At 41.9% G+C, this 27,432-nt stretch overlaps 1 protein-coding gene across 7 annotated transcripts in view; it reads left to right on the top strand.

The window, feature by feature from the left end:
* The window catches only part of STON1 (stonin 1), a 28,282-nt gene extending 5,375 nt beyond the window's left edge, over positions 1–22,907 (top strand). For 3 of the 7 annotated variants that reach the window (XR_011725087.1, XR_011725083.1, XR_011725085.1), the window contains exons 2-5: positions 7,189–9,182; positions 12,662–12,798; positions 18,674–18,876; positions 19,256–19,701. Coding sequence is in view for 2 of the 7 variants with exons in the window: in XM_071739824.1 (XP_071595925.1) it covers positions 7,238–9,182; positions 18,674–18,876; positions 19,256–19,330 (2,223 nt within the window). In the remaining 5 variants the exon portion in view is untranslated. Of the gene's footprint in view, positions 1–6,923; positions 7,049–7,188; positions 9,183–12,661; positions 12,799–18,673; positions 18,877–19,255; positions 20,818–20,968 lie in introns of those variants that run through there. The other 4 variants (XM_071739824.1, XM_071739822.1, XR_011725086.1 and 1 more) reach the window with 3 other exon arrangements.
* Positions 22,908–27,432: the final 4,525 nt, after the last annotated feature.

Below are 27,432 nucleotides of genomic sequence, written 5' to 3'. Positions count from 1 at the left end.
CTGACTTCTCTGTGCTGTTGCTTTAATTGATTCATGTGTTTTGTAGTGTGTCTGCATCCTGGCTAAGGCACAGCAAGCAGCATAGGAATTCCTGCAAGTAACTTCATGGTTCCCTTCAAGTGAGCGAGGTGGCTCTTGGTATGAGGACTTCCATCAGTTTTGCTGCTCAGTGCTTGGCTGTGTGCACTGGGAGGGAGGCTCCTCTGTAACTTCCTCAGGTACCTTCAGGTCTCCATTCTTGTATCTTTCCCCATGACACTTTAATTAGTTTTCTGTATGTTTATTTTATCTCATTCTGAAAGTTAGGTTAGTGATAATAAACTCTGCAGAAAAGCCTGGAGAGGAATGGTGGTGCAGATCCCAGGTGACTGTGTTGCAGTAATTTATTAAAATTTCTCAGTTCCCATAGGAAGCATTTTTAGCCTATAAAACCTACAGGAACTTCCCATGAAATGCTGTCTCTGGGTTTTCCTACCTTGATCTCTATTCCCAACCAAGAAAATACTGAAGGAACAAGCTGGGCTGACTCACCTGTGGTGGTGTGACCACTGGAGCAGGGTGAGGGAGGGGTGGAAGTTGGAGCTTAGAGTTATATGGGAGATGAGCTGATCATGTTACACACAAGACTGGTCATGCATGCTGGTTTGGTTTTGGTTTTTTTTGAGACAGCTTTGAAATGACTTCACATCTGAGTGTTTGGGAAGCTCTCCGAGAATGGAATTAGACATGAAATTGAGTTTCTTTACTGTGTGTATCTGCTGAGGTCTGGGTGATTATTCCATGGCAAAGATGGGAATTAAGAAGAGGCACGCTGAATTTTCATATAACCTTGAAGGTCCTCACTATGTAACCTCCATCTGTTGTGAGCAAGAGCTACTTTGTTGAGGAAGACCCATTTCAACAACTGTCCACCAGGCTAGAATAGTGATCAAAGGTGTGAACCTGGCATTACTGCTGCTTTTATTGTCTTTTGAGACTTCCCCATAGGTTTTCTTTCCTGTGCGAGTCTCATATGTGCTGCAGCTTTTAAAGCAAGAGATGTGACTCTGATAGGCAAAGGAACAGACATTTATTCAGGATTTATTTGTCAGGTCCCTTTGGGTAGCATCCTTTCTGAGCGCTGGATGCTCTCCTGTAGTCATCAGTATTCACCCTTGTGGTGAATACATCCCAAACTGTGTGACACCATCCTCTCTAGAGACTGTTTCAGCCTCTGCAATATCCTTTTCCCCAGTGAGAAAAGTAAGCATTGTCTCTGCTTGGGAACACGGCGTGATGTGCTGTGTTGGTAACCCTTAAAAATAGGAATGTTTTCATGCTTGTGCATGTGAGTACCAATCACTTTATTTGTTAACTCCCCTTTGATTCCCAGCAGAAACAAGTAATGGCAAGAGGCATACGCATGAGTTACGCCTGACTGTGGTCTGGGGATGTGCATGCTGTCAAGAGCTGAAATCTTGAATTCCTCCAGCCCTCAGGGCCAAGAGTAAAGAATTCCAAATTAAACAGATTAGCTGCGAGCTCCAAACTTCTCCCAGCTGTGCCTCTGCCCCAGAGAGCAAGCAATGTAAATACAAGTTCACATTACACTTTGAAGTCAGTGTATATTTTTGACTGTTACACCACCAGTTATTTTCCAAAAGTAATGAAATGAATAATGCACTGGGAGACTTCATCCATGTATATATCCCAAATTAAAGCAAAAGCCTAAACATTCCTACTTCCTGTCAGTTGTGCCTTTTGCTTATGTTTATTTCAGTGGTGCAGCTTGGAGAACTTTTTTTTTTCTTCTAGGAGACCTGGAGCAGACTTAAATAAAAGTGTAGCCATATGTAGGCTCGAAAAGAAATTTGAGGCAAATGAGCATATATCAAGCACTAATTTGTATAGAAGGTATTCTTCAAGGTTTTTTACATAGTTAAGTAATAAAACAGGGATACAAAGAATATGGCTGAAATAAATACACAGAAATAAATCTGTCATATTTTACTTGGATATCTCAAGGGCTTACAAATGCTTAGGGTTTTTATATACCATATGTGCTTTGTTGCTTAAACTGCAAAGGATTTGTACTTTCTTGTGAGACTATTAAACTTCATGGCAAAATGCTTGAAGAACTGTCTACATATTTGTACAAGAAATAGTAACTGATAAAGTTACGGGACAGCTTCAGCACAGTGTGCACAGTATGCAGAGTTTTGCATTAAATTTCTCCGTAGCCTGTGTACAACAGATGATGTTGTTCTTGGAAATATAATTGATGGATAGTTGTGTGTGGGATCCACAGTTTTTCTGGAAGAGTAGAAATACTATGATGACTACACATTGTCCACAAATGGAGTAGCTCATATGAAGGGATCAGCTTATTTTGAAGGCTTTACTTAACGATTTTGATAGACTTCATGTAGGTAAATATGGGTTTTTTGACCTTGAAGCGATCTGCAAGGTTGCTATTTGCCCAGTAAGACCCCATTGTGGATTTTATTTGGGTGTTACAAGGGAATTTTATTTAGAGGATGTATAGTTTAATAGTTTGAAGCCACAGTGGCATCCGGACCTAGAGGCAGTAAGGAGCATATTTGTAAAACTATGCTTTTCTGTGTATTTTGGAATGTAGCACTGTCTATTAAATATCTCGTTTACTTGCCCTATGCTTTGCAGAAGGGGGGTGTTTTCCTGCAGTGTCCCTTTGGATGGCCCCATCCTCCTCCAGTATTTAAAGAAAGACATAGAAGTGTTGGAGTGAGTCCAGGGGAGGGCCATAAAGATGATCCAATGGCTGGAGCCCATCTCCTGTGAACCCCAGGCTGAGAGCTTGGGGTTGTTCAGCCTGGATAAGAAAAGGTTCCAGGGAGACCTCATAGCAGCCTTCCAGTATCTGAAGAGGCTACAGGAAAGCTGGGAAGGGACTTTTTACAAGGGCATGTAGTGATAGGATGAAGGAAAACAGTCTTAAAGTGAAAGAGTAGATTTAGTTTTGACAGTGGAAGAAGCTCTATACTGTGAGGGTGGTGAGACACTGGAACAAGTTGCCCACAGAAGCTGTGGAGTCCCATTCCTGGAAGCCTTCAAGGGCAGGTTGGATGAGGCTTTGAGCAACTTGGACTAGTGGGAGGTGTTCCTGTCTGTGGAAGGGGGCTTGGAAGTAGATGAGCTTAAAAAGATACCTTCCAACCCGAACCGTTCTATGATTATGTGAAATCCAGAGGGATGTGCTCAAGGGTTTTAGCTGCTGCCAAATGTCAGGGAAGATCCAGGGAGTGAGGTGCTCAGGAGGTTCACTCATGGACTGTACTGATTCAGATGCTGCTTTGTCCCTGCTGTGTAGGAGGTGATGCAAGGCAACTCCATCAGGATACTGGGGGACATTGGTGGAGGATGAGCCAGCACTCTCAGCTGGCAGAGGACCAAGCCATACCTGGATTAAAAGTACTGAAGTCAATAGCTTGAATGGCACCTTGGAGTGAACAGGAAGTTGTTTGACTGTAGGGTGAGCTAACAGTATTCCACAGCATGGCACAAAAGTTGAGCTGTGTTTTTGCTGCAGGTTTGATCCGGGATTTTCAAATCAACGAAGGACCCAGTAAAAGCTACTGTCTATACAATCTCTCAATAATAGGGTAGGATTTCTCTTCCTCACATCCTTGAAGTATTAAAATGAAGAAATTAAGCCAGAAATACCATTCATTAAATGCAGAAGGACTGAGTTAATCTGATAAACAGAAAGATTGTGTTCAGGCAGAAGAGGATAAATTGAGTTGCAGTTTTTGGGTTCACTGGAATATTTATGTATTTATTATGCATTTATTTCAGCCAACTATTTTGTTTGCAGTTTCCGTTTTCTAAAAAGGGTATTTCCTGTCACATATCTGAATGAGATACCACACGTGTTTGTAATTTAAATGTTATGGGCTGCATAACATATGTAGTAATAGATGCCAATAGCATCTTGTCTCGTTTTTCTTTCCCAAAGCATTTGGGTTACGTTTTCGTGGGTCCCATGGGAGCTTTTGGGAGTCAAAACACATCTCCCCTAAAGCCTGAGTTTACTGCCATTTGGAGGAAGAATATCTTCATTCTTCAGAAGGAATTTGGAACGCTTTTTAGAACAAAAAAGAACTTGGGAGAAAAGATTAATTTATGGTGCTGTGCAAATGGAAAAGCATCAGAGAAAGCTACATGAAGTAGCATAAGGCTATAAATGTTTTTTCCTTTTAAATACTGCATGAATGATCCTGCCCATGACACATGAGACGTTGCATTTCCTTTTATTAGCCTGACATTATAAAAACAGCTTTAAAAATCCATTTGGATTTTCCCCTCCATTCCTAGTAGTGGGTTATGGGGATCAGTGAGCAATAGCAGGGTAACTGCTAAATGTTTCTACGCTTACTTTTTTCATGTATGTTTTTAACATCAGTATAATTTTTTTTATTTTTTTTTTTTGCAAAACATATTTCTGAGAAAGTAACGAAAGGTGAAATCTGCGGTCGCTGATGGTTATGTGAAGGGTTGTATACCTGCAGATGAGAGCTTAATTTATGGACTGAAGTTAAATATTTGGCAGGTGTATTTCAAACATCTTTTGGGTTTGTAACCAGAAAAAAAAAACCTGCTGTGTAATCTGTAAGATCACATTTTAAAAAGGGAATAGCAGCAGATATTGGGGGAAAATAAATCAACATCTGGAAATAATAAAGGACACTGAATAACCTCATGGCTGATGAGGAAGACAAGCAGGTTTCAGAAAGTCTTCTTTACTGTAAACAACACTGGCATTTACTTACATTCCCATTTTGTGTTTTCTCCCTTCACTGATGCATCTCAGTGTTCTGTGGTTTGCCCCATACCAGGGGGCAGAGGTGCTGTGTGAGGCTGCTGCATTCGCTGTCATTTTTGCTGAGCTTCACCCATCCCCTTGCACCACCCCAGCACCTCTCTGGAGAGGAGGGCTTCCTCTCCCCCTTCTCAGCCTGGTTTTCTCTCTCCTTGGCAGTTGCTTATTTCTTGTAAACTCCCAAGGAGTTTCTAATGGCAGCCTCTCAATGTAGAAATAAAATCTCCCAACTCCCAATCTAGAAATATTCATTATATACTGCTGAAAGAGTAGTGCCAGCAACCAGAGGGAAAGGAGGAGAAGGGTGTGGAACAGGAGGAAAAAATTATGACCAAGTTAGAGACCAAATAGCTGTGATTTTTCTTTCCATTGCTACAGTGTTTTGATGAAATGATTGTGTGGGTGAAGTTGTGTAGTATACCACACACTGGTAGTGTGCTGCTTGGCAGTAATGTGTCCTGTGGCAGTAATTTATAAGTTTTAGTGTGGTGTGGCAGTAATTTATAAGTTGTTTGTTCCTTTCTGTCTGTCTGTAAGTGGAGGGGAGGGTCCTTATAAAATAACTAGCACAGTGCAAATATTTTTACTGAAAAAAGGGTTGAGAGTTCAAAAAATAACGAAGGACCAGAGTCCTCCTCCAATGCAAGCTGTTGTTTGCTCTGCTGCAGAGCAGAGCCATGGTTTATGGTGCTTTCTTAATGGCTATAAACTGGCCAAGAAATAATGGGGACATGTTAAAAATGATGATTTGTAGCATAAGATTTCACTTGACTGAACTTTGGCATCTCTAGAAATTAACTGTTCTCTAAACCCAGATAAAGAGTGGCTTTTGGGGTGACATGATTATATACTCTAGTGCTGTGCAATTAATAAACAGTCTCACTGTTATAACAGTGATTATTAATTAATAAACAGTCTCGTTATCTAACCTTAATTAACAGAGTACCATACATACAGGTAGTTTTCTCTGTATGAACTCAGCCTTCCTTGTGCTTTCAGGCAAACATGAGTTCATAACAAGAATAAATTTTTATCAAATGAATGATGCTTATACGTGCCATGTGGTGCTTTATTGTACCTGATTACTCCTCAGTCATTAGCAATTTATTGCTGACTACTTCATCAGTCAGGAGCAGTGGTGGGAAAAACTGTGGACAACATACCCTGCATAAGGATACAGTGAGCATTTACATTTCTGTGTATGATTTAAAACCACCAAGGCAAGATTAATTCTTTACTGAGTGCAGTCCTGCTCTGAGGACATCTAGCTTAGCCCTTTACTAAAGGTACTTTCATGAAGTGTAGTTTATTAATTGGTGTAAAGAACTTTACTTTTGTTTCATCAGTGTTTTATCTCAGGTAGATGCTTGCAGTCTCCCTTTCAGGGATGCACCACTCATCTTCAGGGCTAACTTTCTTGTTTATAAGTCTGCTGCTTTCCCCCATCTCTAACATGTGCAGTCTCTTAAGAGCGTAAATCAGGGTTGAAGGAACTGAAATGAAGCAATTCCTGCCAAGGTCTGGAGAACATCTGGGACTAATCTGTGCATGTTGCTCCTGGCAGGAGGCATCTCAGATAGCAGCATGGAGCAGGTGATGAGTTGCAGGTCAGTTCTGGTGGCTGCAACACACTTCTCACTGCCTCTCGCCTGGGGATGTTCATGCAGTTGCCATGTCACCTGTGGCCATTGGAGGAGGAGAATGTCTGCCTTGGAGAGACCTCAGGATGTGGCCACTCATTGCACGTGCTGTCTTGTAGGGCTGGTTTTGTGCTGATGGCTGTTGTATTGTACCTTTGCCATCTGCACTGGGATGCTGCAGCTTTTCAGCCAAAAGAAAGTAATCCCCTTGCACCCTCCTAATTATTTTTTTTTTTTTTTTTTTTTGGAAACAGCTGCGCGGCTCTCAGTAAAACAGTGTTTTCTTCAGTAGGGGGAAGGAGGGGAAACCTCATTTGAAGCAGGGGCCTTCACATGAGGAAAATCTCTGCCCATATCACAAGCTACACATGAGCTGTATCGTGTGAAGTATTATGCAAGCCATCCTGCATGGCCATGGGACTTACTGCTTTCTCTCATCTGGAGGCTGCATGCATCAGATGCTCTGAGCAGCCCATAAAGCTTAGATCTCCCTTAGATCCCCAGTCCAGGAAAACAGTGGGGATTAATGGGCAGTTTGTCTCTTTCTAGATGGCTGTCTCAGATTGTATAGGTAAAACAAAAAGTGCACTGGATTTGTGAACTGCATGCACATTTTAAAATTTTCATTGTTTGAATGTTAAAAGGGTTGGGTTTCTTCATTTTGTCTTTCAAGAGAATTTATTTCTGCTCATGTCTGTTGTTTCTTTGTAGATGTTTTGTGGGTGATACATGTGAAAGTGCCTCAAGTTTCTCCTACAAGATGTGTTCCACAAATCCAGCAAATTGGGTCACCTTTGATGATGAGCCACTCTTCCAGTCACCTCAGAAATCAGTTGATAATCAGAGTAGTTGTAAAGCAAATGGCCTTAAACTCAATCTCTCTAGTGTGCATGAGTCTTCAAGTAGGTCATCTTCTACAGGTAGCACTCCGCTCTCCTCTCCTGTAGTTGACTTCTACCTGAGTCCTGGACCCCCCAGTAACTCTCCACTTACTACACCTACCAGAGACTACCCAGTAAGTCCGTGCATCCCGAAGCCTGGGATTCACATCCTTTGTCCCATCCCTGAATGGCCATCTAACATTAACCTTCTTCCATCACATGGGATTTGCCCATCCCTGACTGCTCAGAAACCCAGCAGCCTTTCTTTGAACACCTCACCTAATGACCATCTGGTTAAGGTTGCAGTCTCCAAATCAGGAGATGAAGGAAGCCCTAATCCACCAGGAAGCTGTGAAGAGTTAGGAGAGCTGTCATCGGCACTGGGGCGCTTCCCATACTTCCAGAGTGACTGTGTTTTTTCCAGTCCCTTTTGGACAGAAGGATGCTCCCTCAGCACATCACCAGCTAATGTTAGCACATATAGGAAGGACAAAGTTCTCAACAGGAGCATCTGTCATCCTAAAGACAAAGAGACTTGCCATGATCAGAAAAGCCTTAACCAGGGCTCCTACAGCTACATCTGTGAGAGGCTTGAACACCTGCAAGCTGATGGCTGCAATGCTGCGGGAAGCCCACCCGTCTCCAGTGCTCACTCGTGGCACAAAGTCTCCTCTGCTGTCCCACGCGGCCTCTTCAAGAGCCAGAAAGCAGATGGGTGGCCGTTCATGCTGAGGATTCCTGAAAAAAAGAACATGATGTCATCTCGGCAATGGGGCCCTATTTACCTTAGTGTCCTAGCTGGAGGTGTGCTGCAGATGTATTATGAAAAGGGCCTGGAGAAACCTTTCAAGGAATTCCAGCTGCAGCCACACTGCAAGCTGTCTGAACCCAAATTAGAGAGCTATAATGTCTCAGGAAAAATTCATACCGTGAAGATTGAATGCGTGTCTTACACAGAGAAAAGGAGGTATCATCCGAAAGTTGAAGTGATCCATGAGCCAGAGGTTGAGCAGATGTTAAAGCTGGGCACCACAGATTACAATGACTTCACTGATTTCCTCGTGACAGTTGAGGAAGAGCTTATGAAGCTTCCTACTGTTTCTAGGCAAAAGAGGAATTATGAAGAGCAAGAAATTACTCTGGAAATAGTGGATAACTTTTGGGGGAAGGTCACTAAGGAAGAAGGAAAACTGGTAGAAAGTGCTGTCATCACACACATTTACTGCTTGTGTTTTGTGAATGGAAGTGCTGACTGCTTTCTCACCTTGAATGACCTGGAGCTCCAGAGGAGGGATGAGCGTTACTTTGAGAAGGAGGAGGAGAAAAAATGGATCGATATTCTCGAGTGCCATTTCCACAACTGTGTCAACGTGCAGGAATTTGAACAATTACGAATTATTAAGTTTACACCCCCAGATGCCTATAGGCTGGAACTGATGCGTTTCAGGACACAGTATCATGGGCAAGACCTTCCCTTTTCTTTGAAGGCTGCAGTAGTAGTTCAGGGGGCATACGTTGAACTTCAGGCATTTATAAACATGTCTTCAACTGCTCTGGTCCCAGCCCGTTTGCTGTCTGTGAAATACTGTGAAAATATTATGATACACTTTCCCGTTCCCACGCAGTGGGTCAAAGCACTTTGGACCATGAACCTCCAGAGGCAGAAGTCCCTAAAAGCAAAAATGAACAGGAGAGCCTGCCTTGGCTCTTTACATGAGGTTGAATCTGATCCCATAATACAAGTCTCGGTTGGAACGGCAAAATACGAGAGTGCTTACAGGGCTGTTGTGTGGAAGATAGACAGGCTTCCAGATAAAAACTCAAGTAAATAATTTGCACTATGAAATGATGGGCTTGGGTGCACATTTTCACTGATTTAATGCTTGTGTAACTCCATCGACTTTGGTAGCTTGGATTTTTATCTGTGGAATTTTACCTTTTGGGAAAAAGTTAATACAGCCTTATTTATCTGTTTTTAAAGCACATTTTCCTAAGTTATTTGTTGGAAGTGGATGTATTATTGTTAGTAGTTGTAAGGCTGTGGTGTCATGGAAGTGGATCTCATAATTCTGAGTAAACCTCAGATCTGTAATAAGAGGGAAGGGTATATGCTTCATGTATACCAACCAAGCAAGTGGTAGGGTGGGAAGCAAACACTGGTAGGTAAAATGCTTTGCTCACCCGGTATCATGCAGTTAGTAGAAAAGGCAGTGGTGTAACTTTTGCATATTGGCTTTCTAGTGTAAGTTAAGAATTGGTAGGCAGGATACATAGCTACATGGTGTTCCAGTCAAACTTGCTGTAGCAAGGTGAGTGTGCTTTTGCAAAGGCTGTTGGTGTCTCCTGTTTCGGTGTGTGCATTGAGATTGTACGTTCACAGCCGAAACTGCACTGAGAAAAAGTGCCTCCCAGTTTATTCTTCCTTTGTGGTGGTACCTCACTAAAAACTGTCAGCAGTAAAACCAGCTAAGTTTTATAGTCATGCATATGGGAGTTGCTCATGTCTGACTAAATAAAACAGTTATTTTCCTTAATTTGATGAAAATAAGATTTTTTTTGGAAATATACAGTTTTGAAATTCTAGTTCTCAGTATGTTAGAAGGTTAGTAGCCCTATATTGTACTTTTTTAAAGACATAAAATTCTTGACAAATCTATTGTTCTGCTTCAAGTTCTGTAAAGGCACTTGATCCTTCCCCTGGCTGTGCATTATGTATATCTGAGACTGCAGGGATCTGTGTAAGATAAGGCGATCTTTTAAACTAATTTGCCTAAAATATCCGTAAAATCTGTACTTTTAAGAAGGAGGTAAGTGGTAATAAATGGGCTGGGCTAGCCTTGTAGTATCCTAACTGTCTGAACTACTTCCCTCTTTAAAAAGCCCAGAAAAATTTAATCTTCTTCAGTCCTGACTTCAGGTATGCTGGTACTAAGTTGACTTATCTGCTTACACCTGCATAGGTGAGGGTCCTCATTCAAAACTATTAGAAAAAAGAGCAAAGGCAAAAAAGACCCCTGAGGATATATTTTCCTAATTTTTAACTGATTGTAAATTATATTTAATCTGATCTGCTGTTTAGATAATTGTGACTTTTTGTATTTGATACATGAATTCTGATTGATATTTCAGTGATAGAGGTAAGAGATTGACAGAAATATTGAGGCAGGAGAAAAGAAAGAGTATATTATCCTGAGCCTGTATTTGGAATGGATTGCTTTTGGTATTAAAACAGCATTTAAAAGCATCCCCTATCAGCATGCTTTTGTGGCAGCTGTAAAAGTATGAATTATTGCATGGCTACTGGCAGCCTAGGGCTGGTATTTTTACTAATGATGGTGCTTGGAAATACTGTCCCCTTTTGTGCACAGATTGGGCCTTGCTTAGGCATTGAGGTCTCTCAACCCTTGAGCAGTTTTGCTTTCCAGTTTCTATTGATGGCACACTGTGGGTGGAGCAGCACAAACACTGCTGTGGTCAGATTCAGAAATGACATTGTGTGAATGCTCTGTTATTCCCCTTTTTTTTGCTTTGGAAAAAAATCTGTGGTCAGCTTGGACCTATGGCTAATGCCATATGGTTCCTCCTGAATTGGCTGAGCCCTCCCTTTTGCTTGCTGCTTGTTAGCTGGGTGTCTTGCTGGGAGAGGATGCCAAGTGATGGGCAGCGGGAGATGCAGCATCAGCTGCCAGACTGACACAAGGCAGGGAGCTAAGCCAGAATTAATGGATAGGGCAGAGAGGCAACACAGAGAGAGAAGATAAGGTAGGCAGTAAGGGAGTATGGGAAGGGTTGAAGTGACTGGAAAATGGACAGGGCAGGCAGAGATGTTGGTGGGTAGACACGGGAGAATGAGCGAGCAGAAGAATATTCTTCAGATCTTCAAAATCGAGATCCCCTCAAACAGTGTTCAGTTCTGGACCCATTACTACAAGAAGGACATGGGAGTACTGGAGTGAGTCCAGAGGAGGGCAGCAAAGTTGGTGAAGGGTCTGGAGAACAAGTCTTACAAAGAGCAGCTGAGGGAACTGAGATTCTGACTTCTTGACTGAAGAAAAAAAGGGTCTCTACAACTACTTGAAAGAAGGTTGTTGTGAGTGTGGGTGTGGGTCTCTTCTCCAGTTGTGTCATGTGTGCCAGGATTGGATATCAGGAAAAAATTCATCCCTGAAAGGGTTTTCAGGTCACTGAAACAGGCTGTCCACAGAAGTGGTGCAGTCACCATTGGAGATATTTTAAAAATCTGTAGATGTTGTGCTTAGGGACATGGTTTAGTGTTGTACTTGGAAGTGCTGGGTTAATGGTTGGACCTGATGATCTTCAAGATCTTTTCCAACCTAAATGTTTGTGTAATCCAATGCTAGATTAATTGTTGGACTTTGTGATCTTAAAGGTCTTTTCCAACATAAATAATTCTGTGATTGTAACATCTGTAAATATGTGTGTCATGCACTCTGGGCTTCAGGGACTTGCACTGTGCTGCTGTGACCCATTTGTTTTCCCAGTGCTTAACAGGACTGAGTGTTTGGGTAGATTTTAATAGTCTTTTCTATTTAATGTATGTTTACTTCTGCAAAATTAAGTTAGCATTTTAGTCAGGCAATTTTAAAGATTATAAATCTTCCAAAATCTTTAATTCCCTGCAGTTTGTTCACCTTGAAGATTTGATGTGCACAATTAACTTCAGATTTATGTTATCTAAAAGTAAGAAGCATTTTTTGTGGCATTTTACAGCTTTACATTATTTTTTACCAGGAGCTTAAGCTTTTGTCATTTGAATAAGTCCTCTGGCTGACATATGAAAAATCATTTGTATCCCTGAAATGTTCATGCACTTCTAAAAACAGTTTGGTAGAAATACTGCCTGGCCAAATTTAAACCTATCAGATTTTCTGTACATAGTTAAGAGTTTAAAAATAGAGTTGTCCCAAGGTATGCCAAAAATCTGCAGGCAGTCAAACTAATAGAAATATGTAAACTTTCATAATACATTTACCCCACGGAGAAAAATATGCCAAGGCTTTTGCATTCAAAAAGCCTTTGTCCAAGGCTTTTTAAACAAAGAGAGTTATGTTGTGACTATTTATAGACCTCAAAATATGTTATTATCCACTGGGTCCTGCTTGGTGGTTCCTTGGAAGAATGCTGAGCGAGTGAAGTCTGTGAGAGTGGCAAGATATCCCAGATTTAAAAAAAAAAAAAAAAAAAAAGTAGACTTTGAAGGGTTGATCCAATGAAATTTCTGCAAATCTACATTTCCCCAGCAACCTTCAGCTGCCTCTTTTTTTGTTTTCTAAACTGCCCAGGTGGAAACTCCAAGCCATCACTTTGTCAGGTGGGCTTCATCTCTGCCCAGCCACCTCCTTCTGGCATCAGCACGACTGCAAGCTGCCTGTTGGTGGTGGTACCCACTCCCCTATTTCCTATGCATTTCTCCCAGAAGGTAGGGTAAATACTCCCATTTAAACATAGCTGCAGGGGTAAATCCATTCTTAGAGATTGCTGATTTTTTCATGTTGAAAGTAAGACTTTCAGAACTGGACCTATTTTGGCACAGATAGATTACTGCTTAACTGCTTAACTAAAATAACTAGCACACTTTTTTGGCATAAGTTTCCTGGCCTCATGAGCCTTTCTTAGATCAAGTTTGCTTGCATGCTACTCATGCAGGTGAATAAGGGATAAATAGTGTGAGAAAACACAGCAAAATTAGATTATTGTTTGTGAAGTGCTATATGAATGTTGAATGATAGTTTGAATCCAGTTTCATAGTTTTACTTTTTTGTCTTTTTTGGATGTTATTTTTCAGAGAAAGAGAGCAAGAACTTGGAACATTTTTAGGAGACAAGAGCCAAATTTTCAGATGTAAACCAGAAAAAGCTTAGGTCTCTGAATTCACAAAGTCATAACAAGTTGCATAGATACCTTAACCCCAGGGCTTCTGTCTCCTATATTAGCTAGTAGAAGCTCAGTTATCTCCCAGAATTACCTGGTTGCCTTCCAGGAGGGATTCAGTTCCATCAGGCCAGATTGTCATGTCTCCATGACGCCTGATGGGCCACATTTTTGACAGCTGGGCTCACATCTGAATATGTCATTTTCTTACTGTGTCGTGTTACTGTGCAACAGCACAGACTCAGAACATGCCTGTCTCATTCTCCATGTCTTCCCACACCACACTACTGTTTCTCTCTTCTGGCTGACATCTTGTTTATTCAGCATTTTTTTGCAAAAGGATCTTGTACATGCATTCTCTCTTCCAAATCCAGTGTAATACAAGGCCTGGGAAACAATTGTTTCACACTGCAGAGATGTCAAGGACTGTCCAGGGCTGGTGAAAACTAAGGCAATGCTCATTGTCTTCCAAAGTGTTGGATGAACACTTCCATTGTCTGACAGCCAACGGGAAGTTGCTTCATGATTCTGTCAGTGCCCAGGAGTGGACAGAGGAACTTCTCTGCAAGTGGTGAGTTGCTCCTTCTGACATTGATGTTGGTACATCAGGCAGATGTGCTGGGGGTAAACCTGTGTTTTGGGAGTAAGCAAAAAAGGGTCTGGTGGAGGCTGCTCCAGAGGACCCAGGGCATTATTCTTACCCAGATCCCAAAGCTATAAGCTCTGTCTTTGCAGGTTACCACCTGGGAGAAAGAAAGGACCCCAGAACTCATCAGATCTTCAACACCAAGACCACGTCGTGGGTGTGGGTTAGCTGGAATATAAGCTCAGATTTTTTTCAAGTGTTGTATGGTTCTGAGCCACAACATTGCCATGTCTAATGCCAGGAACCTTTAGCAGCAGGCCAAAACACATGGCCCATTTATGCCTGGGCTCAAGTGGATATCTGCCATACAACATTTACCATACCTTTCCAGAAAAAATCCAAGCAGTGGTTATTTCTGGCTTCCCTTTCTCAGAAGACAAAATAATTTTCCAGACGCTTCCCGTTGCTACTTGTTTCTCCACTACCCTCTCTCCCACAACAGGAAGATGCTGTATTTGATCTCTAAAAGCCTTCAGATTAACACCCTTTTCCTCCGGACTCCAGACAAGGTGCTACTGCTCTTGGACAAACCCTTTCACCTCAGATCCTTGGTCAGCCTCAGAGGTACAGTGTGCCAGTTTCCTGGCCAGGGCATGATGTGCCATCTTAATATTGCAACTTCTGCAATGAAGAACCCTTCACTTGTGTCTGACATTGTCCAGTCTGTGCATCCCAGCCCAGCAAACAGCTCAAAGACCAAGTCAAGTATGTGTGTTGCCAGGCACCACCACGAGAGAGTGGAGCAGATCCTGGGAGCCACGAGGATCACACCTTGGGAAGGCTGTGGTATGACAGAGGGGGTGACATCTCACAGTTTGGCTGTGGAATGAAGTGTTGCTTCTGGTCCCCTTCACCCACTAGTGTTGCTGTCACCACAACTGTTGTGGGAATGATGGCAGATTCAAGGGTGTGGAGAGGCCCATCCCAACAGGGAGCTTGTTCCACTGTGTCCAGGAAGTCTTGAAGAGGAACCATGAACCAAAAGAGTATGAGTGCAGGAGAAATGGGGTTGGACCATCAGCAGATTGTGGAGCTGTCCCATGTCACAGAATCACAGAATCATCAGGGTTGGAAAGTATCTGAGATCAAGTCTCTGATGTCTCAAGTATCTGATCCACTACTGCCATGGCACTGAGTGCCACATCAGTCTCTTCTTAAAAACCTCCAGGAATGGTGGGAATCCACCACCTCCCTGGGCAGCCCATTCCAATGCCTGATCACCCTTTCTGTAAAGGATTTCTTTCCAATATCTCACCTAAACCTCCCCTGGCAGAGCTTAAGTCCATGCCCTCTTGTCCTACTTATAGCTGCCGGGGAGAAGAGACCGACCCCCCCCTGGCTACACCCTCCTTTCAGGGAGTTGTAGAGAGTGATGAGGTCTCCCCTGAGCCTCCTCTTCTCCAGACTGAACAACCCCAAGGGTTGTTGCAGAGCTGTAGAGATCTGCCTGTCACTGTACATGTCAAATTGACATCTCCTCCAACTTCCTTCTCAAAGATCTGGCAGGTGGTTGTAATACTTGTTTCTGACTGTGTTCCCTCCTCTATTTCAGTAATAAAGTGCCCAGTGGTATAGTTGTACCTGTCTCTGTGTATTGTATGCATCCTGAGACTTTCGCCACATGCTGTGTGCCCCTGGAATTACACATCTTTGCTTAAGACCTTTATGTGTTTGCATGCTGAGTATCTTGGTGCTTTAGTGCCCTGTAGTGTGTTTTGAGGTGTGACTGGTGTTTTGCACAAGCTGGTAGCACTGATTTAACACAAATTGCAGTCCTTATGTCCTGCTCCACCCCAGTAGGCAGCCTTGCCATATAGCTTCCTGGTGACTCTTGACTCTGACCCTGAATCATGTGCAAATGAAGTAAGTGGTAGTCTTTTCCATAAAAAGGTGGTGATGTTACTGCTGCTTTTCCTCATGGGCCATGATTTCACAGAATGATTTGGGTGGTGGTTGTAATTTTTTAACTGTTTGTGGGTTGTAAAGCATTATGCTTTACTGGAGAGGCAGGTAGGTTGCAAAGTCTTCATTGAGGGTTTTTGAGGTTTTCAAAAAGGGTTTTCCATCTGATCTCTGTCCTCTCCTGCTTGGTTAGGTTTCATTCTTTCTTCAAGTCTTGGTGATGGCCATTTCTGGGCACCCCCTTCTCCTTACTCACCTTAGAGATGCTATTGTAGTCAATGTATTCAGGGGAGCTTCCTTCCCCAGACCAGGACCAGCACATATTTTGTTGCAGTGATCCCTACCATTCACTATCATGGATCTACCTTTGCATGTAAGTGTGCAAGTTGTGTTACCTCTTCCTACAATTTCTGTAACCAGTTCCTTATGAGCATGTATGAGAGTTGTGTTTTTGTAGACAGAAACAGCTAGTCCCATTTGGGGAATGGTTGCTGGCTCTCCATCACAATACACATTTATTTAAAGACTTCTGGTAGATTTAGTGGCCTGTGGCTAATACTCTTCCATGGTGCAGGACTCTGGTTGCTGTGCTTACAACATTTTTGTCAGAAACCCAGTTCATATTTTTGCTGAACGTTACAAGTAGCTATGTGAAAAGGCAGTATTTGGGATAAGGATTGAATGTAATGTACTGCTGGAAGCAAGCCTGCAAGGGTGGCTTGTTAATCAGTCACTTGGAAAGTCCAGATGGTGAAGGAATGCACTTGTCCAGTGACATTCCCCTTGTCCAAAGCAGTGGCTGTAAATGCTGCAGTGTTTCTGTCTGCATGCCTATGGGGTCAAACAAACAGAGAGAACACTTGCAGTCAGCAAACAGCTTTTTAAGCTGCTGATTGTTGTTGTTCCATTTTAAACATGGAAAAAAGGAGTAACAAAAAGAGTAGGAGACCCCACCTTGTCTTAAGTGTAGTGATAATCCAAAGGACATTTCCTTTCTCCTCTTCATCTTCATTCCTTCCCTCATCTTGTATTCCAGACAGTCAAGTTTTAACTCTACTGCTGAGTGTAACAGCAAGGAAAAGGGAAGTAATTACTAATTATTATATTAGTATTAATAATAATTATTATTAGTTATTAATTAGTAAAAAACAATAAGCTGTGAAATGTTTTAGTGAGTCTGATTAAGACAAGCATGACTTTTGTGCTCTTTAAGCATTGGTTTTTGGAGACCCCTGACTGTGCTCATCTTGGAATAAAATCTGGAGGACTTTTTAATGTACTAGGCTTTTCCTGTGAAGTCAGAGAAGTGTGTTTGACACAAGTCTGCCCATCGGACTGCTTAAATGTAAATTGTCTCCTAAAGTCAGACGTTTCTCAGGCAGGCTGTGAGGCAGGTTGCAGAGAAAACCTGCAGCACAGACCAGAGGATGGACCCAACCCAAGGCTTCCAGGAGCAATGGAGACCTAGCTTGTTTCTTTTGTTTTTCTCTTATGAAATGCCTGTGAGCCTGTGGATGTGGAGGGTTATGGGTATATACATTTTTCCCATGGGATGGATAAAGCTCAGTGTATGTCAACTCCATCCTCAGTATTTCCTTCATTTCAGTACAAAATTTATTTATGCCAGCAGAGAAAGTGGGTGCATAAAGAATGGGACATTTTTGCTTGAACTTTGAGGTGCTGTTCAGTATAATGGATGAAAGCTAAATATACACTGCCAGGCTTGTCTTTGACAAAATATGGCCAATCCTTTTTCTGCTTTTTTTTCTGTCTGCAGCCTAATGGAAGTTAGTTGCCTATGGTGATTTTTAAAATTCTGGAGAGGAGGAAAAGAACGCAATTACAGCTTTTTGCCCTGAAGAATTTGGAGAGGAGACTGCAATATAAAGGATTAGTTTTATTATATTATATTATATTATGGTATTACATCACAAGCCACATATTATATATATATCATGTATCATACTGCTTTCCTGCACTTAGTGAGCCTGCAGACCTGTGTTTCTTTGTAAAGCAGGATTTTCCCCTGATATTCCTGTGTGCTAGAAGGACAAATGCTTTCCTTTAGCATTGCCACACAGAAGAAAGAAATACTTAAGCAAGTGGTTTCTAGTTGTTAAGGTTGTATTGAGGTTATTTAGAGTATGCTGCACTGTACGGGAGTCTTTCATGACTGCTTTACAACATGCCAGTTATTTCAGTAATACTTTTGTTTGGAAGAAATGGGGTATGTTCTTTTCCCATAACAAACCAATCCAGAAATGGAGTGTGGGTAGCCCTTATCCTAGCAGCTGAGATATATGTTGTTTGAGCTGCATCATTATCTTCCTGCCATAGATGTGCAGTAATAAAGGATATTACACAAGATAGCTGTAGTACTTGAAATAGACACAGTAAAATTCCTGCAGCAGAAAGGTCTGGAAAGAGTGGTTGTTGGACACAGGGAAGCATCTCTGCCTTGGCTCCAGTGGGGTCTTCCAATTTTTATTTTCCTACTAGATTTAGAAATGCATTTTTAAATGAAAACTGATATTCTTCCCTAATAATCTAAATTTAGCAACCAGTCCCAAAGTGTGTAATACTCTTCTCTTAATCAGAAGCTGAGAGGATCTGGTAGATCTTTTGCAAATTAATTTGTAAAATTAACAATTCAGTGATTGTGAAAAGTGTGTAGAACCAGAGAAACGGTGAGTAAGGGGCTGCCTTTTTCCCAGGTGGTAAAATATTATAGTTAGAATAATCTTATAATAACTGCAATGCAGTAATAAAAGATAGTGCTGTGCTCTCTTGGTAGCAAGTTAACCTTGCCCTGTAAACAAAGGAAATATAATTAACTGATGGTGGTTTTTTTTCTTTTTTCTTTTGGTTTTCCAAGGTTCAGACCATCCACACAGCCTCTCTTACAAACTGGAACTTGGATCAGACCAGGAAATCCCATCTGATTGGTACCCATTTGCTACTGTCCAGTTCGTCGTTCATGATACCTGTGCCTCAGGAACAGAAGTCAAGTCATTGGGCATAGAGAGTGATCTGCAGCCCCAGAAACACGTAGTTCAGAAAGCTTTTTACAATTGCCAGGTATTTTTAGGGCTATTCTTTCAGTGTTTTCATCTTCTTCCTCCCCACTCCCCATACTGTATTTGCAAAGCAGATTTGCTTTGTATTTTTGCCATAACTTGCGTACACTTGTGGAAGTGGCTTTGAGCAAAAGAATCATTAAAAAATAATTCCTTTTCTGATGAAAGATGGTTCTGAAAAATAGAACTGCAAAGGCATCATTGTTTTTCTTCAGCTGAGCTGTTTTCGGGAGTAGTGGTTTTGAAATCTGTTTGGTCTTTAAATGTTTTGATTCTGTGTCAAGGCTTCAATTTGTATTGTTGCTGCATTTCACACTGTCAGTGCCCAATTATTTGTTAATTCTACCTGTTCTGTTTTTTGTTTTGTTTTCTGACTACAGGTTGAAATTGAAAAGAAGTGGATTAGACTTGATGGAGAAGATCCAGATAAGGCTGGCAACTGCTTAATGCAGTAAAAGAGAACAGGAGGCATTCTCATAGGGTATTAGTAGGAATCAATCTACGTAAGAAATTCTATTTTTAGAAGAACAGCAGTGACCTACTTTAGGGTAAACTTTTTTAGTGCCTTTAGGTTTGATTCTGCAGATCAGTACTTATTTGACTGGCCTGTGTTCAAGTAAACTTCCTGTTCCCTCCCCAACACTTTATAGGTTCACTGACAGTAATCTCTTCAGCAAAAAAACATATGGCAAATGTGACTGAAATTTCTGTGCCAGCATTAGACAAATCTTTTTCAGTACTGCAGCAAGTGAGATAAAGGGCAGATTGTCAGCAAGCATGAATCAGTCCAGGCCCATTTCATTTAATGAAGCTTTGAGAGTTTGCATCAGTGGAGTGTTTTCCCCAGAAACTGAAGAAATGGCTTGTTGCTACCATTTGCTCTGTGTCTCCTTCAGGATGCAAGTTCCAGATGTTAGTTTGGAAACTGCAGGAGCTGTTGCTTTGAATAACTTTTAAGATGGTCTTTCAATTCATACAAAGGGAGATATTTTTATGCTATTGGCTCTGAGGGCATTTTCTGTGGAGAAACAATGCAGGAATGAGCTATTGCAAGAGAAGCGAAGCAGTGACACTTCTTAGTAGCTTGAGCTACTAGCTCTCTATTAATGTGTTAGCAGTGTTTTGAAGAAATTATTGGCATTTAGGGGAAGGTTTTAATGCTTTCCCTCAGCCATTATCCCCTCTGTAATTTTCTGCAGGCTGTAATTCCAGGTCTGAAAGAATCTGATAAATTTAAAAAATGCTTCTGATACTTAGTTATTTTTTTTCCTGCGGTTTTCCTAAAATTATCCTTAATTCAAACTGAAATTAGTGGAGAAGGAAAATATAGTAATGCACTGCCTCACTTTATATTCTGTCACAGCTTGTAAGTGTTTATATGAACATTGTGTAAAAATACAGATAAATGTTATTCCCCGGAAGTAGAAATATAGGGGACATGCACTGAGAAAATCACCATTCTGAGGAAACAGAAGGCCATAAAATGAACCTACTTCATCACAATAAACTTTTCCTCCCATTTGGAAGCTGAGAATGAAATGGGTAATAGATTCTATAATAAGTCCTGAGGGCAGGTTTTTTTATGGGTATAGCATTGCCAGAGCCCCAACAAGACTATTACGGCATTTTGGCTTCTCTATATATTGCTTTTTATTAGTGGATTATATTATTATAAATCTAAGGAAGCATTTGAGCACAGCAGTGATCCAAGGATGTCTTAGCTGTTGCATCCTCCATTGATGTTTTGACTTGAAGAAGCCATGTTTGGTTTATTTTATTCATATTTAATTTTGGTTTATGTACTTCAGCTGAACCAAGGGGTGCAGTGTACGCTGTGGCAAAATATTTATACCCAGCATCATGGCAGAGCTCTGCATTTTGCTGAAGTCCATAGTTAGAGCTATGGTATCTATTAACTTCTTCACTTGGTAAGGTAGAGGAAGTGAAATGTGTTGCAGATACTTGCAGTAACCTGTGTCTAAGGCTGACTTGTTCTGATTGACATGAATTCAGTAAATCTGTTAGCAGTGGTTATTGTCCAAAGCCTGCCTTGCCTGACTGACTCCTGCTTTTCTGTTAAGAAGGAGGGATAGCCAGGCTGTTCTGGTATTCTTTTGTCCTGGGCATTTGGTATCTGGTGGTGGTACAGGTCCTGCAGAAGCAAAGGCTGCTTTTCTACTCTAAGGCATCTGCTGTATCTCAGGATGTGTTCGAGAAGCCCATGTAGTGTTAAAAGTGTTTTATCCTGACCCCTCAAGATACAGGATACTGTTTGGAATGGCCTAAGTGATGAACAGCCACATTACAAGTCTTCTTTCCTGCCAGTGAATCTGTGTTATATGTGGTATGGTGCAAATGATCATTCAGCCTTATTGAACTCGTTAACTTAAAAAGGTCAAGCTACAGCTTTATCTATGTTGCAGACTCTTGGATTTCCATCTGAGGCCTGCAAGACTTGCCATTAACTTTAGTTGGAATTGGATCAGTATCACAGGGAATTAATTCCACAGAAATATTGCCATACAGACAGGAAGTTACTAGACCTGACAGTTAGTGCAGCCTAAGGCTGTTCAGTCTTAATCTGATGTATATATTCATTGGTCTCAGAATATTTAAAAATAGACTGAAGAATTAAAGAAAGCGTAGGTTGTCTGACTATTTTTTCCCCATCACATTAGTCTGTTGCAGTGTGGTAAATCAGAAACACCCTGGTTTTCCCTTTCTGATATTTCTTCTGCAATCTCTGGTGTCCTTTGAGTACAACCTGCTGAGCAAATATTCTGTTTTCTCTGAAGGCTACAGCAGGTGATAGTGAGGAAACATACTGGCTCTGATTCTTTAGAAATGAGGGCTGTAAGTATTCTAACTGTAATTGTGGAGGGGAATGGAGCTGAGGACCATTTGCTATAAGCTGTTGTGATGCTCAGTGTCCAGCTAGCAGGACTGTGAGCTTTAAATAACCCATGAGTTGGCATCTGCATCATGCAAGAAACCATCACCTCTGCGTACCCACAGCTGGTGCCCTGAAATGCTTCCAGCTGATTGGGTCACTTAAGATGCTGATACTTCACTAACATTTAATACAGGGCAGTATTTAGATAGTGTCTGTGTTTCCTTCACAAAGGAGGGATATTTTATATTTTAACAGGAAATCAATGAGAACAGCTATTTTTGTAGTGTGTTTGCCTTATTTACAAAGTGTTGTATTTTTTGAAACTGACAAAGTTTCAAAACTTCGTTACTGCTGTTTTCTTTGTGTTCATCTTTCTCATACTAATTGTATTACTGTAGGTAAATGGTACTTGATGTAATTTTGGATTCAAACACCCATTGAAGTCAATGGAAGTCTTTTTAACTGACAAAATGGGATCTGCATCAAAGTGGCTAAGCATAAAGGAGAGGAAAAAAAAAAAAAAAAAAAGGAATAGTGGTAATGGGCAGAAAAACCCCAAAAACCCCAAAAACCAACACCGTAGAAGATTCTTGATGTTAGTAAGTAAGCAACCTGCAATGCTTGCTTATTCCAACCAGAAAAAAAGCACAAAAGAGGAAAATGTGTTTTTGAGTTTCAAAGCTGTCTGCAGTGATTGGGGACAATGGGTCTGGCTGCCCCTGCGTAGCAGCTCTCAAGAAATGAGGATGATGTTGTATTCCATTGAACAGGAGGCCAAGCCACTGTCGTCTTTATGCTTGCTCTTTACCCCCTGATTCCATATTAATTGTCCAAAAGTATTTTACATCTGAAAACATGGTTTCACATGTTGCTTTCCATTGCATTTATTTTACTTGACAAACTTCTTAGGCGCAGTATTTATGCCCACACCTCTATTTTACATTTATTTGTCTTTTTGTTGACTAAACACAGTAACTAACTGCTGCAGTTAGATTTCCTAGCTGTAATTCTTGATGGAAAACATAATGTTATTTGTGTCTTTGGTCAGTATAAGCATAAACAGATCATGCTGATAATCTTGTAATAACATTTTGTAGATTGCATAGTGATTAAAAAAATAAAGTTGTATTTCAAAGTAGTGTTTTCTCATCTCCTCACTAGAAATCTATCAAGCTTGTTTTACACATACTGTAGTTAACTTTCATCTTGCCTCACCAGAAAGGCCAGTTCTAATCTGTGTGTGAGTGGGGGACATCACTCCTCATATTAGATAAAGCTAGTTGCAGAAAGCCGAACAGAACCCTATATTACATTAATGTTACTTTGGCAGGCCCTTTTCCTGCCTTATTTGCATAACAAGAGCAAGGGAAAGAATACAGTGGATTTTCCTATTGAGTACTACCTCCAATCTCTCTGGAATATTTCAAAATCATGTAGCGACAACTGCTCAAGACTTCCACAGATTTCAAAGTCTGTTCTTGAAATGAACTCCTACTAGGGAAATAGTGAAACCTCTGTGGAGAAGTCTGAGAATAATGCAGAGTTTTGTGGGGCAGCGTTCAAAGAATCAGCATAAAGTATAAAATATCCACTCCACTTGTCCTGTGCTGCTGTCTCTGTAGCAAACCAGTCCATATTTTTGGGAAACAGTGGAAATACAGTTAGCATCCATTTTCACCTCCCTGGTGTTCCGTCCTTCAGTGAGCACCTGCAAGTGGAGAGCAGGTATAGCAGAAGTATAGTCCCTTTCCAAAGCGTAAGAAGATAGCTATATGTAAAAGTATCAGTGAAAAATATTAATCAGATACATGAAAAAGTGAGGTGTAAATTGCTAGACTACAAGTGAAAACATGAAAACATTTATTTTGGGGGCAGTTTCCTAGTATGTGCTATGGCCAGCATGTGCTATTTTACAGCCATGCAATTTCCTTAGTGAAAACAACCTGTATATTTTTACAATAACAATCATTATGCATTGTAATAAGTCAGGTTCAAACTGAAGCTGATAGAATTAAAAGAAAACATCAGCTCAAATTCTGCTTTTCCATCCCACAAAACCCAGTGTGATTGATGAGGTGTTTCTGGCTGTAGGTAGGTACAGTCTAACAGTGTGATGGCATTTTTAGTTTAACGTAGAATAAATTTCATTTCCATTCCCATATTCAACAATAAAAGCCCAAGGGAAAAACATCTGAAGTGGGGACATTGAGAGTGGACGGGGGACACATCTGTGTGGGCTGGTGGTGAAGGAAAGGGGGGGGAGGAACAGGGAGTGGGTAGGGAGCTGGCAGAAGAGCAGTGAGCAGAGCTTGTCTGGAAGTGCTGAGAGCAGCTGCTTAAAGTCAAGGGGGAAAGCTTACATATAAAAGAGACTGAAACAGAAAAGTGGGGAGGAACTCACGCAGAGGAGTTCATGCACAACCTTCTGGTCTCTAACTGGAACAATATGGATTCGACTGATCATTGGATAAGGAACTGGTTGTATGGTCACACCCATAGAGTTGTGATCAGTGGCTCAGTGTCCAAATGGAGATGTGTGATGCGTGGTGTTCCTCCAGGGTTGGCACTCAGACCAATGCTATTTAACATCTCTGTCAGCAACATGGACAGTGGCATCAAGTGCACCTTCAGCAAGTTTGCTGACAACATGAAGCTGTGTGGTGTGGTTGATGTGCTGGAGGGAAGGGCTGCTCCCCAGAGCTGAAGAAGGCTCTTCTTCAGCTGAAGAAGTGGGCTCATACAAAGTACATGAAGTTCAACAAGGCCAAGTACAGGTTGGGAGGAGAAAGGCTGAAGGACAGCTCTGTGGAGAAGGACTTGGGGATGCTGCTGGACAAGAAGCTCAATATGAACCATAAATGTGTGCTTGCAGCTCAGAAAGCCAGCTGTGTCCTGGGCTGCATCAAAAGAAGCACAGACAGCCGTGGTCAAGGGAGGTGATTCTCCCCCACTGCTCTGCTCTTGTGAGACCACATCTGGTGTACTGTGTCCAGTTCTGGATTCCCCAACATAGGAAGGACATAGAGCTATTTGAGCATAGCCAGAGGAGAGCCACAGAAATTATCAAGTCCTGGAGCAACTCCCCCATGAAGACAGGCTGAGGAAATTGGTATTGTTCAGCCTGGAGGAGACTTCAAGGTGACCTTATGGCAGCTTTCCTGAAGAGGCCCTACAAGATAGCTGGGATACCACTTATTGCATGGATGTGTAGCAAGACAACAAGGGGTAATAGTTTAAAACTTCAAGAGGGGAGATTTTAGATTAGCTACTACAAGGAAATTCTTTAGTATGAGGGGGGCAAGACACTGGAACAGGTTGCCCAGGGAAGCAATGGAAGCCTCATCCCTGGCAGTATTCAAAGGCAGGCTGTGTCCCTGCCCAGGGCAGAAGGGTTTCGTGGATCTAGATCTTTAATGTCCCTTCCAACCTTTAGCCATTCTATGATTCTAAGTGTCTTTGAGGAAAGCTATTGAGAACAAAGTTGCAAGTAGCTGCAGGGGGAAACCAACTGCATGTTCTCCTGAGGTGCAGAGCAGGAGGAGCTGGGAGCAGCTGAAGGGAGAACATGGGCAGAGCCGCTGGACACAAGCAAGTTGGCTGTGGGACTGGTGGGGCACAGTGAGGGGTGCCCTACAAGCTGAGATGGTGCTTGAAGCTGAGATGGTGCCTGCTCACAGCATGCTGCAGCTCAGGGCAGGGATGTGCCAGGCAGCTCTTCCTGCTTATACATAGTAGGTGGTGCCATTACATCCCAAGCAGGACTCTCTCAGTCTCTCCTAAACATCCCTGCATCACATCTGTGCAGCTGTCAGTAACCTACCTTACTGGGCAGGAAGATCTTTCTCATGCAAGGGACCAATGGCACAGTTGTGCTATAGGAGATGCAATGAAATTGTTATATAAACACCAGCAGTGAAACAGGAAGGCTTTAGACCAAGAACATAGGCATTAGTCTGATGGTGCCCACTAGTATGGGCACCATACTTTTATTAGTATGCTGCTGCTGTAACCTTGTTGGACTGCTCTGTAGGGAGGGACCTTTACCTCTCCAGTCATCTGTAAGGTTAAGTAGATTTTACTGCCTAAAAGTAAGTGCTGACAGCAGGATTTAGAAGACAGTTCACCTGAAAGGGAAGGAGCCATCCACTGCCTGGAGAGAAAAGGATGTTTTAGCCCCCTTCATGGAAAGACATTACTGAGTATCTTTGCTGCTAATTGTGTGGCTTTAATGCCAAAAGGGGTTTGCAGAAGATTGGTTTCAGGTAGAAGTGAAAAAAAAAAACAAAACCAACCAACAAACAGACAAAAAAACAGAAAAGCAAAAATGGTGTGTTCAGTCCTTTAAGGCAGTAGGAGCACAATCGTGTTTGCTCAGGAAGGGAAACTCAGAAAAATGACCCTGAGCAAATATTGGGGTCCTCACATAAATGCTTCCAACACTGGTTAGTCTTCCATGCCGGTTAGTCTCCATACATCTGAGTCATTCTTTAGTAAAGTGTTACCAATTTGTCAGTAAAAAGGAGAACCTGACTTCAGCCTGTGTTTTCACCTGTCTCTGAGAGTCCCTTGCTAGATAATCCTAGTAGTATGGCTGGTGCTGCAAACCCCACTGCTGGTGAAAGGGGCTGCTGCGGCTGCTCAGCTTGAGTCCTCTCCAGATTACCACTGCAAAGCTACACAGAGCAAATGGGCCTTGACCAAAACATGCAGCTTTATTCTTATTTAACTTTGCACTAAAACTGCTGGACTTTGGCAATTGTGTGCTCAACCGTGAGCTTCCAGCAGCTAATTCAGCTAAGGAGGAATGATGATGCTGGCATTTACCCCCCCACTGCACCCCACTTCTGTGCAGTTCTGCATCCTCCTGTACTATTCCCTCTCCACAGGAGCAGGTTAAGTGGCAATCACAGACAGGCAAGGAGGGGGCTGGGATTTCAACCACTGAGGAAGGGGGGTTAAAACAAGATGGCAGGGAAAGGTCTTGAGAAAGTAACAAGGGCAAAGGCAGTAGATAAGGAGGGAGGGAGCTGGACTGTGGCAGGGAACTGCCAGGGAAACAAGGCAGGCAGCAAATAAGGTGAGGGAAAGGGAGATGAGCACTGAGCTGGGCACCTGCAGGAGGGTGGTAGAAAGTAGGGACAAGAATAAGGATAGTGAAATAGCTGGTGGCTCCTAGTTTCCTTCCAGGCTTCCTCTTCATATAAGGCATATGTATCAGGGTGAGTATTTAGGCGAGGCAAGGCTTATTTCATCCTTAACTAGGCTTACTCATAGCACACAAGTCTCTGGGGTTATAGAGGAGCTAAGAGATACAGCACAATTCAGTCTATTCAATCAATCGGGGTTACCATGTTTATAAAGCAGTTTGTACAGGTCAGAGCTCTTCTTATGCCACCCAATATCCTGCAGAATTGTCATTAAATTGAATTAAGGGACAGCTCTTTCTATGGCTGCTCCGATAAAATGGTTTAGATCAAGTAAAAAAAAAAAAAAAAAAAAAAGGAGAAAGGCCCTTGAAAAAACAGGAATCAAGAGGAACAAATCACAGGCCCCAGTGTTGTCTGTTTCAGAGCTTCAACAGAAATGCTGTAACCTATAACAAAATCATGCTGTTAATAAAATTAATTATGAGAGTAGAGTGCTGTATCTCCAGGAGTCAACAGC

Source organism: Heliangelus exortis, chromosome 3, assembly GCF_036169615.1.
Source record: "Heliangelus exortis chromosome 3, bHelExo1.hap1, whole genome shotgun sequence".
Taxonomy (NCBI): domain Eukaryota; kingdom Metazoa; phylum Chordata; class Aves; order Apodiformes; family Trochilidae; genus Heliangelus; species Heliangelus exortis.
Note: the sequence above shows the minus strand (reverse complement) of the source record. Positions and strands in the feature narration are given on the sequence as shown.